General features: G+C 36.5%; 1 protein-coding gene across 3 annotated transcripts; it reads left to right on the top strand.

Moving 5' to 3' along the window:
• Positions 1 to 207: 207 nt before the first annotated feature.
• On the top strand, positions 208 to 3,922 carry LOC149536398 (uncharacterized). 3 transcript variants are annotated; one of them, XM_089805459.1, is made up of 3 exons: positions 208 to 752; positions 891 to 1,094; positions 3,466 to 3,922. In XM_089805459.1, exons 1-3 carry the CDS (start codon positions 743 to 745, stop codon positions 3,708 to 3,710), a joined length of 459 nt encoding a protein of 152 aa, XP_089661585.1. In that variant the 5' UTR covers positions 208 to 742; the 3' UTR covers positions 3,711 to 3,922. The 3 variants fall into 3 exon arrangements, with proteins under 3 accessions (XP_089661585.1, XP_089661583.1, XP_089661584.1); XM_089805457.1 differs by having other exon boundaries at positions 227 to 1,094; XM_089805458.1 differs by having other exon boundaries at positions 262 to 1,094; positions 3,469 to 3,922.
• Positions 3,923 to 21,095: the final 17,173 nt, after the last annotated feature.

Consider the following 21,095-nt stretch of genomic DNA (forward strand, 5'->3'; position numbering starts at 1 on the left):
GAATTTTAATTAGGAACTTGGGGAAAATATTATTACCATCACAAAGCTTGTAAAATTCATTATATTATCAGCTCCCGCATTAACACTAGATATTACGAACTTGGGGAAAATATTAAATACATTCCAATATTACGAAGCTGGGACGTTGCTAAAGCTTTTAAAAAAATATTAAATACATTCCGACAGTTTTAAGAAATTTTAAATCCTTATTTTTAGCTTTTTCGATTCGTAAAATGTCCAATCAAAAAATCAGAATTTTTCAACCATAATTCATTTAAAAAAAAACTGGAAGAGGCGGCAGCATCAAAACACCAAGACCTCAATTTCCCCAAATCGATTCAAGAACGTTAGGGGTTCCTGACTGTAAAACAGAGGCAAAAATAGTCTTTTTGATCTTTCCCCGCTGTGGAAAGCCATGTTTCCCTTTCCCTTGATATCGTGAAAAAGAGTAAAAAATTGCCCCAATGCAAAATATTCGGCCTCTGAAGCCTCTTTCTGTTCCATTGCAAATGGTCAAGAATCCGTGCGGATTGGATGATTGAGGGACACGCGAGAGAGCCAAAAGAAGAGCCCCGAGGACAAAGGATGATCAATAAGAGAGATTAATTTGGGCGCTCGGACTTTTTAAACAAATAGCGGCAACGTCGTAAGCCCTGGTGGGATCCTCAGTCGCAATGAAAGTGCCGATCTCTGTCTGTTTTCTTGAATAAATAAGGACAGTCTGAGAGGAAGAGAAGGAAAGATGGAAATAGGTTACTCGTGTTGCTGATTCTGCATGTTTATCTACGCAAGAAAATTGAATGTACATGGGCTTTTAAACTCGTGCTCTAGTTGGGTTATGTCTCTTGGTGTATTAAAAGCTAGTTAATCAATGTCTTCCTCGGAGGCAGCTGTAAATCCCAACGGAGACAAAGCGTTTGAAATCGAGATGGAGGAGGAAAAAGAGGTGGATCAACTGGAAGCAGAGGTCAATGAGCTTGCTGAGAAGGTTATTGAACTCAGAAGGACAATGAAGCTGGTGTTCAGAGATAAGATGGAGGCATTATTGCTAACGATGAGACCTAAACTTCCAAAAGATAAACCCTCTTCTTCCGGTAAGGTACTTTTCATTGTTCGTTCTTGTTTTCACTATATTACTGCCATTTTTTTGATTTTCTAAGAGATTTGATAAATTTCTTCTTTTGGGTATACTTCGGCTTGGTTAGGACAGTCAAGGAAAAACCATTGTTCTAACATTTTGTAACTTTGCGTTTCTGGGTAGTCTTTGGTTAACTTATCGGAGACTTGTTTTGGCTTTACTCATTGGGTACAGTCCCCATACGAAGCCCTTTTCTTTGAAATCACATTTTCTTTCAGTAGTTGAGCTCATTCTATTAAATAACCCTGCTTGTTGGGTTACGTATTTTACGTAATTACAAACTTTTAAGTCTTAACCATGTCCTAGGGGGTTTCAACTTGAGCCTCTGCTTCGTAGGGCCATTTGTTTTTACCACTTGGGCTCATTCCATAGAGCAGAATTAAAAACTCCTCCGAATGACAGGAAAATTAGCCTCCATATCCCATTCGATATGCATTTATTCCAAAATCTCTTCCTTGGTAAGTCATTTATCAGGGCATACAGTCAATGCTGCCCATGAATTAAGACGATTTCAATTCTTAGTAACTTCCACAGGGTCTAACACAACTTTTGTTATCCTATTGTCCACCTCTATCATTCTCAAAAGGCCACCATGCTACTTGGTTCCAGACTAATCTTTCCAGGGAGCATTGCAGCTATTAATTTTTCTCTTTTCAATTTCATTAAGTTTCAACTGCCGGAAAGATTGAAATCCCATCAAAATCATCTATCAGTGGACCAAGCCTTTATATCTCGGGGATCTTCTGTGTACAATGCCATTGAGAAGCTAACAAATGGGCATGCAATCTCTCCATAAAGCCTCTTGTCTGGAAGCTCATCATCTGAATTTTTTTTTTGAAAGGTTCCTTGGAGCCATTTCCTCATTTTTTCTGAACATCAGAATACCCTGATTGTTGGGTAGAAGAAATGGTAGTAATTTTACCCCATTTAAGATTTTATTAATGCATGTTATTCAGATGTCTATGCTTGAGTTTCTGTTAAAATTTTAATGGCATCTCATGCAGGAAGAATTTTGATGCATTGACATGTTTTCTTGGTTTTTGTTATGAATTAAAGTCAACCAATATTTGTCAGTAATCTGTTCAGGTAAGAGAAAAGGGTTTTCAAAGGAAATAAAAAATGCAACTTTTCTTTTGATTTTGGCATAAAAATTAATTTCCAAGGGAGAAAAATTGAAAATCAGAAAATTCTTGTTTTTTGTTAATCAGGTTTTTTCAAATCTTCTGTTTTTGTGGTATTGCATGTAACTTTTTTTTGTTCATCCATAATGACCACATTTGCTAGAGATTATACTTAATTTTAAAATTGGTAACAGTCACTATAAGCCCAATGATAACAAACTTTTCTGTGCATTGTCACTTATATTACCATTTCTTCATGCAAATTTTTTCAATTTCACCATAGTTCACTTTATACCAAAAACAGACTTTTGTAATGTTTTCTGAGACTTAATTGTAGCAATGTCACTGTTGTATTCTTGAAGGAGTTTTACCAATGAAGTTGGATAACAGAGAAGGCACTGAAGCAAGTATTACATCTTGAAGTTGAAAGTAATAGAGCACATCTTCAACTACAATGCTATTCCCTTTCTTCTCGTGTACATCTCAGAATCACATGCTTGTAATCAATCAACTCATTACTATGTTTTTTCGTAAGAGTTTAACGTGACAATAGATTTTTAAACTTAGATGAAAAGTCTCAAAGAAACCTTTTTTTACCAAGGAGAAACTGATGGTATGTTGATGTAACCAGTGCATATATGATCAAATTGACATTTATCTAGACTTTAAAGTAAACTCACAAATGTTATGGGTATTTTATCTTCATTTTGCACTCATTTAGATCTGAATTGGGCAATTTTGTACTTTTTAATCTTTCATATTTTTTTGGATTGAGCTAATTTCATGCACCTTTCTGTGTCATTTTCTGATATTGCGGACAGAACGGCTCTGACACTTGTTTAAAAGGTAGAAAGTTTGTAGGTAATTCAAGTAGATGGCAATAGTAGACACAATTCAATAAGATCTAAGGCTCGTCTGAGGTATTGACATCTAGAGCAATATGTTTGTTCATGATAGTTTCTTGAATACATGAAATATCTACCAGAGTATCTGTGAATTTATTCATGGCTTTGGAAACATTTACATAATTCTAAAGCTCACATTTTTTAAAGCTTCATACTTATTGTTGTGAGCACAAATTTAAATATTTCCCCTAAGGATATTGCAGATGTTTTTTGTTAGTTGCTAGATTAGGTCAAAATATCAGATCCACCATCTGTTTTCAGTTATGTTTCTAAAGAACTTAATTTTTTGTTGAAATGTCAGCAGAGGAATCAAAAGTTATGCAAGGGACAGGAACGACACTGGCATCAGCTAGAGAGGAACAAGAAGTGGATCAAGAGACTGCAGCACAGATAGCACTGCTTAAGAGTAAGATTGCTGCTAATGTTGCTGCAATGCCTGCCACTACAGAAAGAATGAAATTGTGCATAGAGAAAATAGATAGACTTGACCAGTACAAAGTCAACATTGACTACGTTTTCACCAAAAAGATGGATTCAGACAGATGATTGTATTTTTGCTGTGTTTTGGTATTCTTTGTATTTTATCAAGATAGTGTTTTTGCATTGACCAAACATGAAATTTGCAGTTACCATGTATCTTTCTTCTTCTAATCATTACTCGTGTATAATAGAACTTCTTGTATTTGTAAGTTATGCAAGTGACTTAAGAGGCTTTTTCAATTAATTGAAGCCACAAAAGAAGTAGTTGAATTTTTCCATGGTATGTATTTTAAAATTTCATACATTTTCTCTCATGTTCATTTTATGACCACATATCAAAAGATTACCTTAAAGCATTTTTATTGTTTCCATTGGCATACTTTTCTTCATCTGCGTTCTTTAAGGATATTGCAGATGTTGTTTGTTAGTTGCAAGTGTAGATCAAATTTTTTTTTTTGATTGGTCAATTTTGGGATAAGGGCTCATTTCCAACATATGAGCAAATAAAAGAGTAAAGAATGCCTCAGGCCCAAAAGTTACCCGGGGACACTTCCTTGGCATTATTTCCCCTGCCCCAATTCTGGGGACATTTTGGGGACTTGGGGACGTGGAGGGGATTGTTGGCAACATCATTTTGTTTCCTCACATTTTGCGCATCCAGAGTCAAGGTAAAGCCAATTCAATAGTAGCCTTACCAAGAATGGTAGTCTTGCTTGCCGAGATTCTCTGAAGAACATGAGATGTTTGAGGTAGTAGTAACCATGACTTTCTTCCAGGTAGTCTTGCTTGCCGAGATTCTCTGAAGAACATGAGATGTTTGAGGTAGTAGTAGCCATGACTTTCTTCCTCTTCGCTTGAATCCTCTTCACAGGCAAAATGATACACTTTGGCTATGTGAGAGTTAGTATTCACACTCTTATTTTGAAAATGTTCATGATAAAAAATGGTTACATACATGTTCTCAACCACACAAGATAAACTTTGGTGCTTTTTGAATTGAGAGTCAAAGCTTTGAACATTTTCTATACGAGGGACCTTACTACTTTTATCTTCTTTCATCCGTCTTGATAATAACAAATTATCTTCGATATCAATGGCTTCTTTGTTTAGAAGTTTCAAGGTCACTTACCTTACTATGCTTGAGATAGTATCCCACCTCTGGTTGCATGGTCTTGATTAAAACTGAAACTTGATTTGTTGGGTTGGGCTTATTAGCTTGAGGGGTTTTAGCTAGTATTCGATCAAAATGATCTATAAACTCTCATATCCCTTCATCATTGCCTTTTCTGATTTGGAAGAAGCTACACAACAATGAATACACATCTACTGCTAGTCTAAACCTTGCAAGAAATCTTCCTTCTAACACCTTTCATCCTGTGATGCACCCTGTCCTCCAAGTACTAAAACCATGCAGCATCTGGGCCAATCAGAGACTCAATAAAGAGCCTTACAAATACATTCTCTTCCACAACTCTAAGAACTGCACATGCAATAATCAAGGCTTTGATATGCTGTTCAGGATCTTCATTCTTTGCTCAAGAAAACTTAAGAAAGTGTCTTCTTGATCCTTCTGGTAGGGCTGTATAGGATGAAAGAGAAAGCGGGCCAAAATGAGATTGCCAAGGTTGGGCTATCACCATAGCCATGAATACAAACTGGACCCTTCGAAACCAGCAAATACAGGTCCCTTACAGAGAGTTGCCATCCTCCATTCTCGGGGAGGAACCTTTAGATTTACTGAGAATAAGAAACCAAGCACTGGTCTTTGATTCCAAGCAGAGTCACCAAAAACTATTGGTAAATAGTTTGTCTCTCACCTTATATTGGTTTTACAATGACTCCTTATGCCCAAAGTGATGAGAAACAAGCTATCTCTAATAGATTGGATTAGTGCACTCCTATGTCACTAATCCTCTGAATTGAAGTGTACAACTCCCATATATGTAAAATATACTTGGAATGATGTTTTTATGGGATCAAAAGGGTAACCAGGGGTATGCTCTTAACCTGAGAGTGGAAGAGGCTAACCGGATTACTCATAGACATAAGCAACCTAGGCGAGGTTTTAGCTTTAACACTAACTCTACTCCTAAATGCATCTAAGACTACGGGATGCAAGGAGATGTAATGGAAGAAGAACATCCATTGCCCTACGTGGCTCTTTGACTAGTCAAGGTTACCTAGTGGCAAACTCCCAGCACACTTCAACCCTAACTTCACATCACAAATGCAGGATGTTATGCAGCTCTGGAAAAGAGCAGAAATACGTATAAAAGATAACATTTTGACTAACCATACTATTAACACTGTACTAATACTTTGATTAGCCCAAATATTAATAGCTTCACAAGTACTTGTCGTACAATTCTAGAAAGACTAATCTACATGCATGTTAGCTCAATCGAAGGAGACAATGAAAGAAACCTAGGCATGCTAGTTCTAAGTGGAATTATAACATCACATTACCTAGTTATAGACATCAGTTTAATCCTTCATTCCATACACCTCTCGATTTTCCTCAATAGTCTCTGCTACAAGGGGAGAAAATGCATGAAACTTGCTGATCCTTTCTATTAACTTAGAAAATTACATATATAGGCCCCCTCTTAGGGTTCTTGGCTAGTTATAGATTCATCATTTACATTAACAGAGCACTTGAATCACTCAGAAATCCAATAGTCATTGATTACAATTCAATACATCAGAGAAAGAAAGCAGAAATGATTAGAAACCTTCAAAAATGGTTCATATTCCTTTTTGATCTGTAGCATTCATCTTGGCGCAAAAAGTTGTATTTCATATCCCAACAGTCATTGCAGGTTTAAATCTCCACCGCCAATCTCCTATCAACAATCATGATCAAAACCTAATAATCCTCTTTATTTCTCCTTTGTGACTTCCTTCGTGGGTCCCTCTGTCATTCATATGATACCTTCTTTCGATGTGGTGATGCAATCGATTGATTTTTGTTGTTTCGCTGTGTTAACTCAAGTTTTCATTTAACCCCTTGTGAACATGTGAATGCCTATTGTCGCTCCTTCGTAGTCTTCACCCCAGGTTATGATTAATCCATTGCGACCATGCGATCACTATCTTGGTTTACTTTTCACAACTTCGCCACTTCAACTCAAAATTAAATTTTACTCCTCGCGACCATGCGACTGTTCAATATTTGAATGCCCTGGGTTACTTTTCGCAGCTTCGCCACTTTAAGTCCAGGTTAACTTTAATTGCCTGTGATGTTGTGATAACCGTTTAGAGTTAATTGTTACCATTTTCGTTGGATCACAACTTAAAATCTTAACTCATCATTCAGCTCGTGACCATGCAATCACCGACTTTTGTTGTTTCACATTTGTCATCCTTAAATTGGCGGCCAAGCTTGCGATCAAGCGATTCCTTCTTTTCGCTCCGTCGCGGCCCTAACTCTGGGTTACTTTTCGCCACCTACGACCATGTGATCAATGGCTTTCGCAGCTTTGTCATGTTGACTTTGGGTTATCTTTAATCACCTGCGAACTTGCGATCACTATACCTTTAATAGCTTTCGCTTAGTCACTGACATAATACTTCTCATTCACTTAAACCGCACGACCAAGCGAATGAAGAAATTTAAGCATTCAGTAATCATATTTGCCAGGTCGCGGCTAGTTTGGCATGTTATGGCTTAAATGCTACCACTTAGCGAACAAAGGAATTCACCATGTTTATGTGTTTCCTTGTGTCGCAGCTTCGCCACCTTCTTTGACTTAACCTTTATTTCATCTACGAAGTCATGATCAGGTTAACTGTTAGCTTTTTTGCAGGTTCACAACTTGAAAGTGAACCTTTTGCTGACCATGTGCGATGAAGTGATATTGTTTAACTTAACCACTGCTGCCATTTTCACATCTTCGTAGGTTGAAAAGGTTTAACTGTTCTGCCACTTGCGAGGATGCAATGGAGGACTGTTCGCTATTTCGCACTTATCTTTCATATCTGTAATATAGCCTGCGACGTTGCGAAAAGCATTGATTCGAACTAATCTGACGGTTAAGAATCCATCTCTTAAGACAATTTGACTTTTCAACCAGTAATGTGGACCCCCAGATGTATTCTGCATTATTAATCTGATTTCCATCTCTGTTCTCGCCACCTTTGACTAGGGAATTTTGCCATTGTTGAGCAGATTGAGCATTTCTGAATACTTCTGCTGCCTCATCTGCATTCAATCTGATTTCTCTTGCTCCTATGGTGTTCCTATGACCTGTGCATTGTTCCTGAGCTTCAATCTTGATGCTTTTAGTTGTCATCTGCTCTGAACGTAGTGTGATCTCTCCCTTCAGATGTATCATGTCTTCAATAAAATACTTGATCATAGAATTAGGGTCTCTGAACAACTTCCTTCTCATCTTGGAAATGCATAAACTTACCCTCCCTTTCCTAATCATCTCATATGAACGAATGCATTAGATTGCTTTTGAATGCCCACCTAGGTGCACACAAAGGGATAGATGAGAAGAGAAGTTCCCTAAGGGCAATCTACACAAACATGACATCACATTGACTCAACCCTAATCTTTTGAGTTCGAAAAATATAGGGAGACTGAAATCATGGCAATAGCTGGCTCTGACCTGGGGACTTAGGCATGTGAGTGCCTAAGCAGGAACCTGCCAATCTGTGGTTTAGCAAAAAGTTCGGCAAAAACACACAGCCACAGGCTACCTATTTCCTTTATTATAGAAAACACCAAATAGCAAACATCAGTGCCTTAGTCCATTGGGTTGCAGAGTCTTAAATAGCATAGGGAGATGCTATGCATTTGGGTGGTGGGGTAACAAGGCAGCCGACACAAAAGAAAGCAAACACACAGAAAGCAAGAAAGCAAGGAAAGACAACTACACTAAACACACACCTAACCTAACAGGGCAGCCAAGCTTGCGATCAAGCGATTCCAAGATACTTTGGGAACTCCAGAGCATTCCAAGAGACGTCAATATTACTTCTATTTTGGAGATGGCTGCACATCCCAGCTCTGTTTACATATGGCTTGAAGCACCCTAACAGAAACGAAGCCCTCTTTAAGAATGGTTATATGCCATAATAAAGTCATCATCATTATTTGGGGACAGATATAAGTTCTAAAATATAATGAGGGATGCTCAACCATGAGATATCTGATGAAATATTTAATAAACTGGGGTGAACTCAGGTGCCTAAGAATCTTCGAATGGGAATGAAAAATGGGGGTGTGCCACAACAACAACAAGAGGATCTAATATCATCTTGAGAATAGCTTGGATTTCTTTCTTGGATTTCAGAGACAATAGTGGGGTATTTTATACCCAATTCACTTGGAAAGTTAAATGATGCACTAAATGGTTACACAAGTTCAGTCCATCCTTAATCATTTCCATAACAATGCCTTACCTTGACTTGCCAGGTGTTTGGCCACTTACCAAAAAAGGCTTACCTATTTGGCAGTTCAGGCCTCCCTTATTATCTTTAGCCGTATGTTATACAGAAAACTGAATATAACTTTGTATGGTGCATCAATTGACAAATATTTTATGCTATTAAAACTCAAATTTGTTTGGAAGTCTCAGAGGCCTTTCATGGATAAATTCTGAAGTAGATAATCAGCAAACTACTTGTTTGGCTCATATATTGCAACCACATCCCACAACAGAAAAAAAAACAAGGGTGGTCATTACCTTGTATTAGAAAACAGGATGTAAAATACCATCGGATAGTTTAACAAACAAGCTCACTAGCATGCACGACTAAAGGCTGCCATATGCCAGCTAAAATAGTACAATTTCAATCCTAGAGTAATGCAAGATGTGACATCAAAAAACAATTCTGAGAGAGAATCAAATGGGATGCACTCAAGAAATAAACCATCTGGAATTTCACTGCAGAGGTTCGTGTTCAATACCTTAGAAAGATGTGTAACATGCTCAACCGTACACATGTTGAAGCAGGGTATGATGGCACCCAAGATTCTTGTCTCCATTTTTTATCTAGAAGAGTAGAGATCATCACTGTCACAAGGGATACAAAAATTTCAAGTGGGCAGTAATTATCAGACAGTGAGCATACAAAATGAGAAGTAAAAACACTGTTATCATGAGCACAGCAGTAACAGCAAAAAGAAAATACATTCATTGACAAGACAAAGGAAAGGCAGTGATGTGATCATTGAAGACAGTAGCATTCACTATTGGAGTAGTGATATTGCACAGTGATACAAAGCAATGGTTGAAAGGATGATACAGAGACAATAATTTCAATCAATGAGACAGTTCTCTTGACAGTAAGGGGGTCTATAACAGTCAAAAGAATGCAATGAGATGGTCATCATGCAAATAAATAACAGAGCAGTGATTCCCGAGTGCAACAATGACAGTGATATAAGGTTTGTGATCAGTCAAAAGACATCACATACAATGCAAACAAATGCCAAGGAATGTTCAAATGCATTGAGTGTAATGGAGATATGTTTAGATGTTCCACTGTTTCAAGGATGTTTTGACTGTATTTTAAGGTTTGCTATTTAAGAGACTATTCATGGGATAGAGACATCCATTATAATGTTGAGATCATATCATCTGTTTTAACGAAAAGCATTTACTAATTTAAGAGCATGTCAGGAGCAGCTCTAGACTATTATATTTGTATCAAGATATTGCTCCAATACAAAATGACAGTGATGCTGTAAGATGGAATGACAGTTATGAGGCAGTGGTATGATATATTGAGAGTGAAGAAATACAAGAAGCAGTACATGAAGGTTGCTGTTAAAGGGTAATGAAAGTCGTTCCAGCAAAATGGAGGTTTTGACATAGAATGTTTAACAAACAAATCTAGTTCAGAATATGCTCCACAACACCTTCACACAGAGTATAATATTTTGACACGTATTGCTTGCAGCAGCACAATTCAAGGGTATAGAATTCCACAATCTGAAAGCTGGAAAGCATTTACAGCAGACCATATAAGAATGTATAAAAGAAATTATAATGTGAATCTTGGAGACTGAATCTTAAGAAACAGTGATAATGTGTATGATAGCCATGTTCAAATGTTTCAAGAGCTTTGTTAATATCAACTCTCAAATACAGCAGAGAAACTACCATTGCAAGCACCGACATCTTCAATGTATTTAGCAGCGATGTTGGAGTCCAGTTATGGAAGCCTGAATGCATCACCCATTCCATGAATGAAGAGAGCCTGAGATCATATCCGATGATAGGAGAAAATTGTTCTAGGAGGAAGCCACGAACCATATTTATTAATTGTTCATGTCAATTTTCCGATGATTTATATGTGATGATGTTCTGTACTTATCGCAGGTCTGGAGAAAATCGGGCACTTGAATATAGTGATTAATAGTGAGGATGGTTGTCGAATTTGGAAATTCAGAGATGAATGGACTCGAATGCAGGGGTATAAAGATATCATGGCGATGATTTGCTCAAACGTCAACATTAGTATTTATGAACGCACGATAGCAAAGTAGCGGATTATCACATACCAGTTTGAACCATGAACTAAAAGATATCACTTTAACTTGTAAATGTTGTATTCTACATGGGAACAACCATTCAAGTATAGTGGGACCAAAACCTGTAAATGTTGTATTCTACATGGGAACAACCATTCAAGTATAGTGGAACAACCATGAAGATGAAAGCACAGTGAGCTCCAAGGGAGACTCAACTAAGAAAATTAGCCCTCGTAGTATTCTATAGAGGTTCTCTAGCAATGCATATGAGATAAAGCTTCCAAGGGGCATTTGGATTTCCCCCATCTTCAATGTTGCAGATTTGTACCCTTATAAGGGTGAGAAACAAGCATGCTAGGTCCTCAAAGCAAGTGAAGAACAAGTCATCGAATGAGAGCAGCAGTTGCTCAAAGCAACACAAAGAAACTTGAGCTAATCTTGGACACAAAAGTTGTCATGAAAACAAGAGGCAAAAAACATTTGGAGTACTTGGTCAAATAGAAAGGGAACCCACCTGATAATTCAACATGGATGATAGTTATTGAACTATTCAAGTACGGTGTCAGTATTGAGGATCTCATGGCCAGGAGTTTATGAACAAGTTTTTGTTCCTTGGGAGTATCATGCAGGAGCTCTTATATTTGCTTTTGTCTTGGTTGATAGGAACCTCCAAATTAAGTTTGTTCTAACAATAAGATAGGGGGTTAAAACTGTTTCTAAATAATGGAATCCTTATTGGATCCATTGAAAGATTAATTTAGTTATTGTCATGTATTAAATGAGGCAATACTTCAGCCTCAAGAGGATGAGGTAGAAGTCACGTACAAGACAAATATATAAATGTATTCTCTTATTTCTGATAAATATATATGTTCTAAGAACTTGTGACTATAGTAGTCAGCATGAACTGTGAAAATTTGATGTTTATAAATGTTATAAACTTATCAGGTGAAGCTTCATTTGCCTATTGACAGAGATCATTTGAAACATGCATCTTTTAACCCGATTTCTTCATTCTTCATTTGGTGCTAGACTTCAAACTATCGCCATTCATTGTGTAACTTAAAAACTATTTCGATTCATTAACTTGAGTAAAGGACGTAGGTAAAATATATTGTATAGCTTCATATAAAATGATTTAGTATTCTTGTTTTGAGCTGCCAAGTCAGTGGGCGCAAATGCTCAATGTTTTCTTTTAAAGACTAAATCCTGGCCATGGAGAAATTCTCTTAACACAATCTATCAATTATTAGGAATAATCACATTACTGTGCACCTGATAGTCTCACCTCGTTCTACCATGCATGAGGATTTACCCTGACCCAATCGAGTTCTGGTTCAGATATTTATAGTAATGTTAAGCTAGTTGCTAATTCCTTTCCAGGTTAGAAATCAGAACCAATAAAATTGAGAAATACACAAACAGCTTAAAATTGAATGGAGGAACTTAGAAAGCCTTTAGAAAACTACAAAGAATAAAGTGAACACTGAAAACTGGAAAAGAGAGGAGAATATATGATTGGAAATACGGCATAGGGGGTGGCTGCATCACATATACAAATATATGCTTGATACTTATCAGATCTGCTGTGGCAGACCCAGACAGATATATATGTTGATGGATTAGTTCTGGCCTCTGGGCACATATCCAAATAATCAGAACTAGCTACAAAAGTGGTCAGATCTGACAATTACTAAAAATCTCAAGAAAATTCCTATTTGAAAGTTATTTGCCTATTTTAATGCTTGATATGGGCATTATTTCATGTAAATAAAATAATTTCAAACCAAGCAAGCTGCTAGCAAAGTTTCTTTTATTTTCGTGGATCGTTACCTTTAGGCTTTGAGTGGTATTACCATGCCTCATTCTTTAAATTAACTAATACAAATCTCTTAGCTTATAGATTTGGGCTGGATACAAAGTTGTAGATTCTGTGCATTCTGATTTTCACTGGGAGTATTCCATGTTTAAGTCACTTCTGCTAGGAGTCAATTCTTTACTGGTTATCTCATGCTGGGTTACCCAAGACTATGGGCCTAGATGGTCATGTTCACATAAACACCATAAAGATTTGTAAGATCCTCAGTTTCAACTAATTTATCACTGAGAAATTTTGACAATAGTTTGCTTGCAAGGAGACTAAGGTTCTCAAATTCTGGTAAATTAATGTTTATTGCAGATCATGATGAAAGTAGACTTTATAAACAGCCTCACATTCATTAAACTGTCTTGAATGAACCAATATTACTTGCACTATTTGAACACTTCTTAGATTGAAACCCATGCCCCTGTTTTCCATGAGCAGAAATTTACAATTAACGAGTATAGAGATATCTGACCTTCAATATAAGATGAGACTCATGTTCCAGTATGTGTTTTTACAGATTTCATCAGTCATACTGAAACAACATTCAAACTTGATATAATGTCTTCCAATAATCCTTTGAATGACTTGAGATGGTGCTCCAAGTTTCTCCTCACTGCTGTAGCTTGTGGGTTACTTCCCAATGCCAGTTCTAGGGCTTAGAAATGCACAAAGAATGGTATTATTATGTCAACGAATTTCAAACAACAAGTGATATCTCTAAGATAGATTGATAAAGCAAAGAATGGTTGCCACTCACTTTTACTTATGAATTTCTTGGTTTGGACTGGTACGGTTCATTGTTTAACTATCAATTTTTTGGAAAATATATGATAATAAATTTTCAAAAAGGACAAGGACAGGGTGTCTGAGCCTTGTAATAGGTAATGTAGGAGGAATCTCATGGAGTTTGAGGACTGATCACAAGTATGAAGTGAGTTAATTAACAACTATCAACAGTTTATCAAAACTTTATTCACGGTTTCAATTGGAAATGGATAGTATAAGTTGAAAAAGATATAGTATTGATGATGAATTATTTTATGCATGCATTGTTTATTGTTTGTAATCAACAACCACTAATTTGTGGGTCTGATTAAAAGTCTTAAGAACTCAGAGAAGCATCTTATTGTCATCAGTAAATTAGAACAATAATAAATTATTATTCATTGTATCGGTATTCTTATGAAGGATGGATTTAGTCCTTTTAATAGTAGAGTAATAAGGATGAGTCCTTTGATATATGTAATAGGTTTTTCTTGTAAGAGTTATGAATGATCAGAGAGAATGGTAGAGAAGGTGAAAATCATGTTTACAAGGTATATTAAGCCCAGTGGGTCATTAAATTGGGGTGTTAAGGTGCCTTCAACAAAGTCTGCTAAGATGACGGTCCAAGCATCCTCTAGGAGTTGGTATGAAGGAATCAACAAGTGAGCATTAAGATCTTGTCTTTAGAAGATAGTGGACAGCCTAAGATCTATAGACTTTAAAGGTTAGGAATCTTAGCCTCATCTGGATGCAATTTTAGTTTTACAAACCATTTTACTGATTCATTGTGAATATTGATGTTTCAAGTTGATGAGATGCATGCAGAAATAAGTAGTCATTGAGTAATCTTAATGATTCAACACTAATTTCCTCTAGTGAAACCCTTTCAGGTGGATATTGTTACAAAATGATTAAGTGTGTTGCTAAGCTCGCAAGGTGTTTAAAAATAGTGATATAGTGAAAAAAAGTAAAAACATCAATGAATATAGTGATATACGTGCAAAAAAGTAGATATCTAAAGATGAACATGCCTCATAGAATGAATGGATAAGTTCTTGTCTTGATGTACGCAACTGCTACTCCAAATAATAGTTTGATAACATTACTGCATCCCATTCTTGGATATCAAACATATTTGAACATGTAAGGTTTTAATCTGTATCAGAAATGCCAACCTTCTTTACATTGATAGATATTTGAAACATCACTTTTGCATTTCCTAACATGAAAATTTGAATGTAACATATGGATATGTTTGATCTCAAAGAGTTGCAGTTTAATAGAAATGCATGGATGATTATGGGCACAACTATCAACCGACTCTAATAATAAATCTAATGTTATAGTCCAAATATTGTCATTGCCAAAAATTGAACATTTTTTAACTTGAAATTGTAACTTCACAAGATTTTAAGATAAGATAAATTTATTAATGTCCAACAAAAGACCACAACATGGGTCTATGGGACTAGAAGCTTACAACAACGAAAAAGCAGACAAACGGAGCACCAAACAGTGTCCAAAAAAGAACAAGCACAACAAAAGAAGAAGAAAGCAAGAAACATCACAGAAAAGATTAGGTATTCGTCTTCACAGGGAAAAAGTCCAACAGTGACTGATCTGTGCGGCTACCAGAAGCCCTGTGATGAAGCTGAGTGCTACAAGAGGAGTGTCGCTGGCAAAAAGGTCCCCTACGAGGTCTCACCGATCTAGAACAGTCTGTGTTAGGGAAACTGTACGGTCGCTTCACACCTCGAGTTGGAGTTAAGGGCAAGAAGAAGGTCGTAATAAGCTGTGCTTGGGTTTGACTCCGGGGAAATGAAAGCTGTAAAGTATGGTCACGAAGCTGTAAGGACTCATGTAGATAGAGTGCAATGCAACGTTGATTGGTGTACTTGAAAAAATTCGAGAGGGATCTGCAATCTCTAAACAGACAGTAAAATCTCCCTCTAATCTCGTAGTATATGGGGCATCTGAAAAGAAAATGAATCTCAGATTCTGCCTCTGCTAAGGTACAAAGTGTACACACCCGATCTTCTCTAGCAATATGGTGATCGACTTGAATTCGGAGTTTGTGCAAGCCCACCCTAAAGGAGCCAAGGGAGATACGTAGGGCGTGAGTCCAGTATCTATGTAAATACTCAGGGCGTACAATAATCCCATCTCGGATAACTAAGAAGTGCTCAGCGTAGAAAGCCATCCTTGGACGTAGTCCCCTTGGAGGATCCACCCAAGTCCATGTGATATACTTCCTGTAAATGTCAAGTCTGACATGCTCGTTCAACTCGTGTCGAGAAGGGAGTAGATGAGCAGGGGCATCCAATGAGAACTGGTAGGGAGGAAGATGATCAATGTCGATCCCCACTGAACTTAGTAGGATAGTAGCCTGAGCATACCAACCGCGGGCTCTAGTGGCAGGATCGAAGTCAGCAATAGCAATTGAGGAGCAGTAGGCTAAATAAGGGTATCTGTGTTGGCCTTCCTCCGAGTCAGCAAAGCCACGAAGACGGTGGAGAAACTCGATCAAGTCAAAAATCGCTGCAAGTCTGAATGGGTGAGTACCGAACTCGGCCAAAATAATACTGTGGGGGGTAGAATCGTGACATTTGATACTCTGACGAAGGAGCATAATCTGGGTACGCTCGATCATGGCCCAATCCGAGTCTAAAAGAGAAGAACCCCAAACCATCAAACCATAGAGTATTGTGGGTCTTACTAAGGAATCCAAGAGGGATCGCTTAGACGATGTATCCTGAAAGTGGTGTTTGAAGCACTGTCTCTCGAGCATGGCAAGGGAACCCAACCCTTTACTGATCCGAGGCTAAATAGCTGATTTCAAGCTGAAACGAGATCCAGAAAACTTAACCCCAAGGTATGTGTAAGATGATGTAATCTCAACTTCTCGACCTTGGAAGTGAAAATGGAGATGTGAAGTCTTCAGACCGTTGAAGACCATAACCCGAGTCTTCTCAAGGTTCACAACCAACTGTCTCATATCACAAAAAGATGCAAGTATATCTAAAAGCCTCTGAAGACCCTTAGGAGAGGAAGCAAGAAGAACCACATCATTAAGCATTTGTTATATCTTTGACAAATATAATAGGAACAAAAAATAAATCTATGACATATGCAATAACCTGACCCAGGTTCATATAAATTCTAACTATGCTTAAGGAAACAACTACTGTAAAATATTGATAACATGACAAGCTTCACCAAATAGAAAGGCATCTATTGGCAACACATTTATTTTCATAAGCTTCAACTCAAATCAAGAATACATCTAATGTATATTGAAATGCTAATAAATCCGTTAAATTGTAATAAATATCTCGATGATCCAATGTTTGATGCCATACAACATAATAGTTACTGACTGACTACATAGATTTGTACTACATCTAGGTAAAATAATAAATGCATAGGTGTTAACAGTATCAAAAGTTGCTTAAGTAGAACTATTTTGTAGTCAAGTGAAAAGTTGCAAAAAGTGCAAAAATGTTGCAACTTTATAGATCGTGATCAAGAATCAGTTATGTGATGAAACCACATTGTGTTGGATGTAAAAAGGATGTAAACATTCAAAACAAAGAGTTTCTTGGAGTTTGGAGTGAAGAAAATTTGTTCCTTACATTGAAAAGGATTATTTTTCCCCTATTTTACGAGCTGTGCAGTCTGAAAACATGACTTCTTTGAATTTGTATGTTTTGGCACAAATTTAAGATAAGATAAGATAAATTTATTAATGTCCAACAGGAGACTAATGAGGGTCTAAGGGACTGGAAACAGTACGAAGGGAAAACGCCAGTAGGGGGAGCACCAAATGGTGTAACATGATTGGAAAAGATCAATATGGCTCTAACCTTGCAAATAATTGGTTTCATTCATTTTTATAGAGTTTTAAGATATAACAGTTTTACCATGGGTTGCTCTTTTAAACAGTTTTCCTTGTGAATATAGTCCAAAAGAAACATGTTGCAAAGCTCTGTAACGAAGGTTGCAAGCTTGAAAACAATTTAAAAAGTTATACTTGTGTCTTAAGAATCTAATACTTTTGGTCTGAGGTGATTTCATTAAAATTTTCTCAATATATAGCATTTTTTGTGTTGACTGCCTTGAATCCTACCTAGGGTTTCCAGTGGGCATATTAATCAATAAATTTATTTCCTACCGTTTGAATTTCATGAAATTTGACGGAAGGACTAGCCTGATGTTCTCTACTATCCTTCCAAAGGAGAGCTCTTGATATGCTTGTTTGTGCAAATTCTTAATGACTGTTGGTTTAATTTTTATAGTGTGACAGTCACGAGACCCTAGGTGAATAAGGGTTTCAAGATACAATGCTTTGGTTTGATTAAATCAATAGGATTAGTGGTTTGTAAGGCTCTCAAATGCATGTTGAAAGACTTAACAAGCCTATAATTGTTTGGATTGAACAAGGTATGGCTAATGTGCTATCATCGGGCCTAAGGAACAACATGCCTATGTTGTCAAGTAGGATGCACCCAAGTTGAATTACTTTGGTTGGGAGATTGTAAGTGTGTGTTGAATTAGTCATTTACTTTGCATCACAATTCCCAAGGCTCCTTGCAACTGAAGCCTTACTTTTTATTATTATTTGCAACTCATTTTGAGCCTTATCATCCAATTTATTCTTTTTGGCCACACCTATAGAAAAGCTTCATATCCTTATCTTTCTTAGGTGAGAATCCTTTTGAATGGAATTTAATTTTTGTTGTTGAAAATTCCATCTCTCTAAGCTTTTTAATCCCTAAGCCTTTATCCATCCTCTCAATGGATTTGATAACCCATTCATAATAATTTGTGGGATCTTGTGATAACACTTTTTCCAAACAAATCCAAGTGTTTTCTCGCTTTCAAGTGTTTTCTCGCTTTCATTGATGATTTTTCATGTGAAACTTGAATATATTGTGAGATTGAAAATTATTAGTTTTTGATAAATTTGTTGAATTTTGATAATTGAAAAACAAAGTGGTCACTATACTGAAGTCAAAAGATTAGGTGAAAGGGAATACAATCAATTTTTATAGATTTTTAAAATTGATCAGAGAACAAAATTTGTAAAATACGTAATATATTTCCAAGTTTCCAATTTTGGCCTTTCCGTTCTTCATTTTAGAAGTTCTTTTGGCAAGCTGCAGCTGGCTTTGTGCATTCTCATCAATGACTAGTCAACATTTTGTTCATCGGTGGTGATGTGTTGCAAACTTGAAAACCTCAATTTGGTGTTTTTTGCATTGATCATCCTCAGACTGACAGTTTCTTTAGGTGAACTTTGTTGAATATTATAGCTGCAATAACAACTTCACAGTTGAATTTCTCCTGTGTGTTTGTTCTGGTTGCTCATTTTCCATTCTTCATAGGTGCCATAATTTTGCCTATATTTTATGTGTCTTGGGAGCTAAGTGTTTGAAATTCCCTCCAGCTGGAAAAATGAATGGACTTCCACTTGTCTGATGTTTTGCATCTCTTATCTTCTTCTTCAGCTGATCGGTCACCATCCATACAACCGACAATTACATTATTGTCAAGGCTTTCTATTATTTCATCATTGGCATTCATTCCTATCTTGTCATGTCATTTATGTTTGGCATTTCTTGTTTGTAACTGCCACTTTTATATATTTCACATTACTTTGTAGTTGTATAATCTATGTGATTGGGCTCTACATTCTAACCATAGAGAATTTTCTGATATGCCATTGAGCTAATTTATGTAGGCAATGCTATTCAAATGCTGTCATGATTTTTCCAAATATGCATAGTAGATTTAATTCTAACTAAGAAGCTTAGGCTTTCTTGCATGCTTCTTGCGTTAGTCTCTCAAATCAATTTGAAACCTTTTAGTTTTCTACATTAATATAAATCATATAGTATATCTACTCAAAATAAAACCCATTTCCTTCTAGTCCTCCTTTAATACGGGTTCTCTATATAAACATCTAATAACATAGATTTTGTTGATTAAAAATTTGGTCAGTGATGAACTTATAAAACCTATTAGAATCAGTTGAAAATAATTGCAAGAGAGATGAGCAATATTTCTTAAAGAAATTGATCGGTCAAATATCATTGACTGTAGTATATAAGCATCTAATTCAGCATTCAACAGTTCATTGCAAGTGGGTAGGCAAACTACTTACTATCCACAAAACCCAAACGGATATAGAAGAGTTCATCCTTTAGTTTCCCATCAGAGAAATCATTTGCATGCTAGAGCCAAGATTTATCACTACCAACATGCTCCTGCAATGACATTGATGGCAAAACTGCAAGAAAAACAATTCAATCATGAATGGAATATATTTATTCACAAAAACATTCTATAGATAAAAGTTAACTTTGACAACTTACTTGAATGGTTGGCACAATTTGTTAATGTATACCCATAAATCACCAGTGTCTGCAGAAGATACAGTAACAATACTATTTTCGTGCAAAGGAGCTTCAACCCATGCAGCCTCCTTTTCTGGGTCCTTTTGGTTTTCAGCTTCAATAGTTAAAGATTCCTCTAGCTTATAGGTTAGAAGAAATTTGTCTTGGAATTCCTAGCTTAGGATAACATTTTTCCCATCATTCCTCTACCAAATTGGAACTCTTGGACTCATAAGTAAATAAATAAATAAAAACTAATTGCTTAAACAATACTTAGACAAATAAATTCACAATTTACTAATAATTCAAAAAAGAAAAACACAGAGATGGGAATTGACTTCAGTTTCTTTCTTGCTAAAAATATGGTGCACTAGGACAATACAAAACATAAATCCAATTTCACATTTTTGAGCTCTTTTTAATGTGACCAAAACATCTAATTCGATACTTTGAAAGCAAGAGTGGATCTCTTTTTATTTTCAGCTACTAGCAACTTGACACATCTAGCAATGATCTTAGATCATTTGAGGACCTAAACTTGGAATTGGAAGCTTTCAAACAATTTATGTAACATTTTCCTTATGATTTTGGACAACACTTATTTGTTTTAATACCATTTCTATTCTTGGGGACTATTTTTGGACCTTGTAATGCCTATATGCTGTAATGTGATGTATCTCATGAAGTATCAATTCCCAAGCATAGGTTAGGCATCATTAATATTGGATATAAGGTCTCTTATTGATTGTTGCAAGCAATCAGGGAGGTATGAGCTTGACATGTAAGAAGACATATTATCATAGTTACACTGACCTGGGGGACGTGAGGACGAGGGGACAAGTTTCCAGGACAGGGAGGGCAAAGGAGCCTCAATTCAGGGATGACGACGGGGGACGGGTATATAGTATATAGTATACATATGATACTTAAAATGCTA

Source organism: Cupressus sempervirens, chromosome 10 (genome assembly GCF_028749045.1).
Source record: "Cupressus sempervirens isolate cs-2001-9-10 chromosome 10, ASM2874904v1, whole genome shotgun sequence".
Taxonomy (NCBI): Eukaryota; Viridiplantae; Streptophyta; class Pinopsida; order Cupressales; family Cupressaceae; genus Cupressus; species Cupressus sempervirens.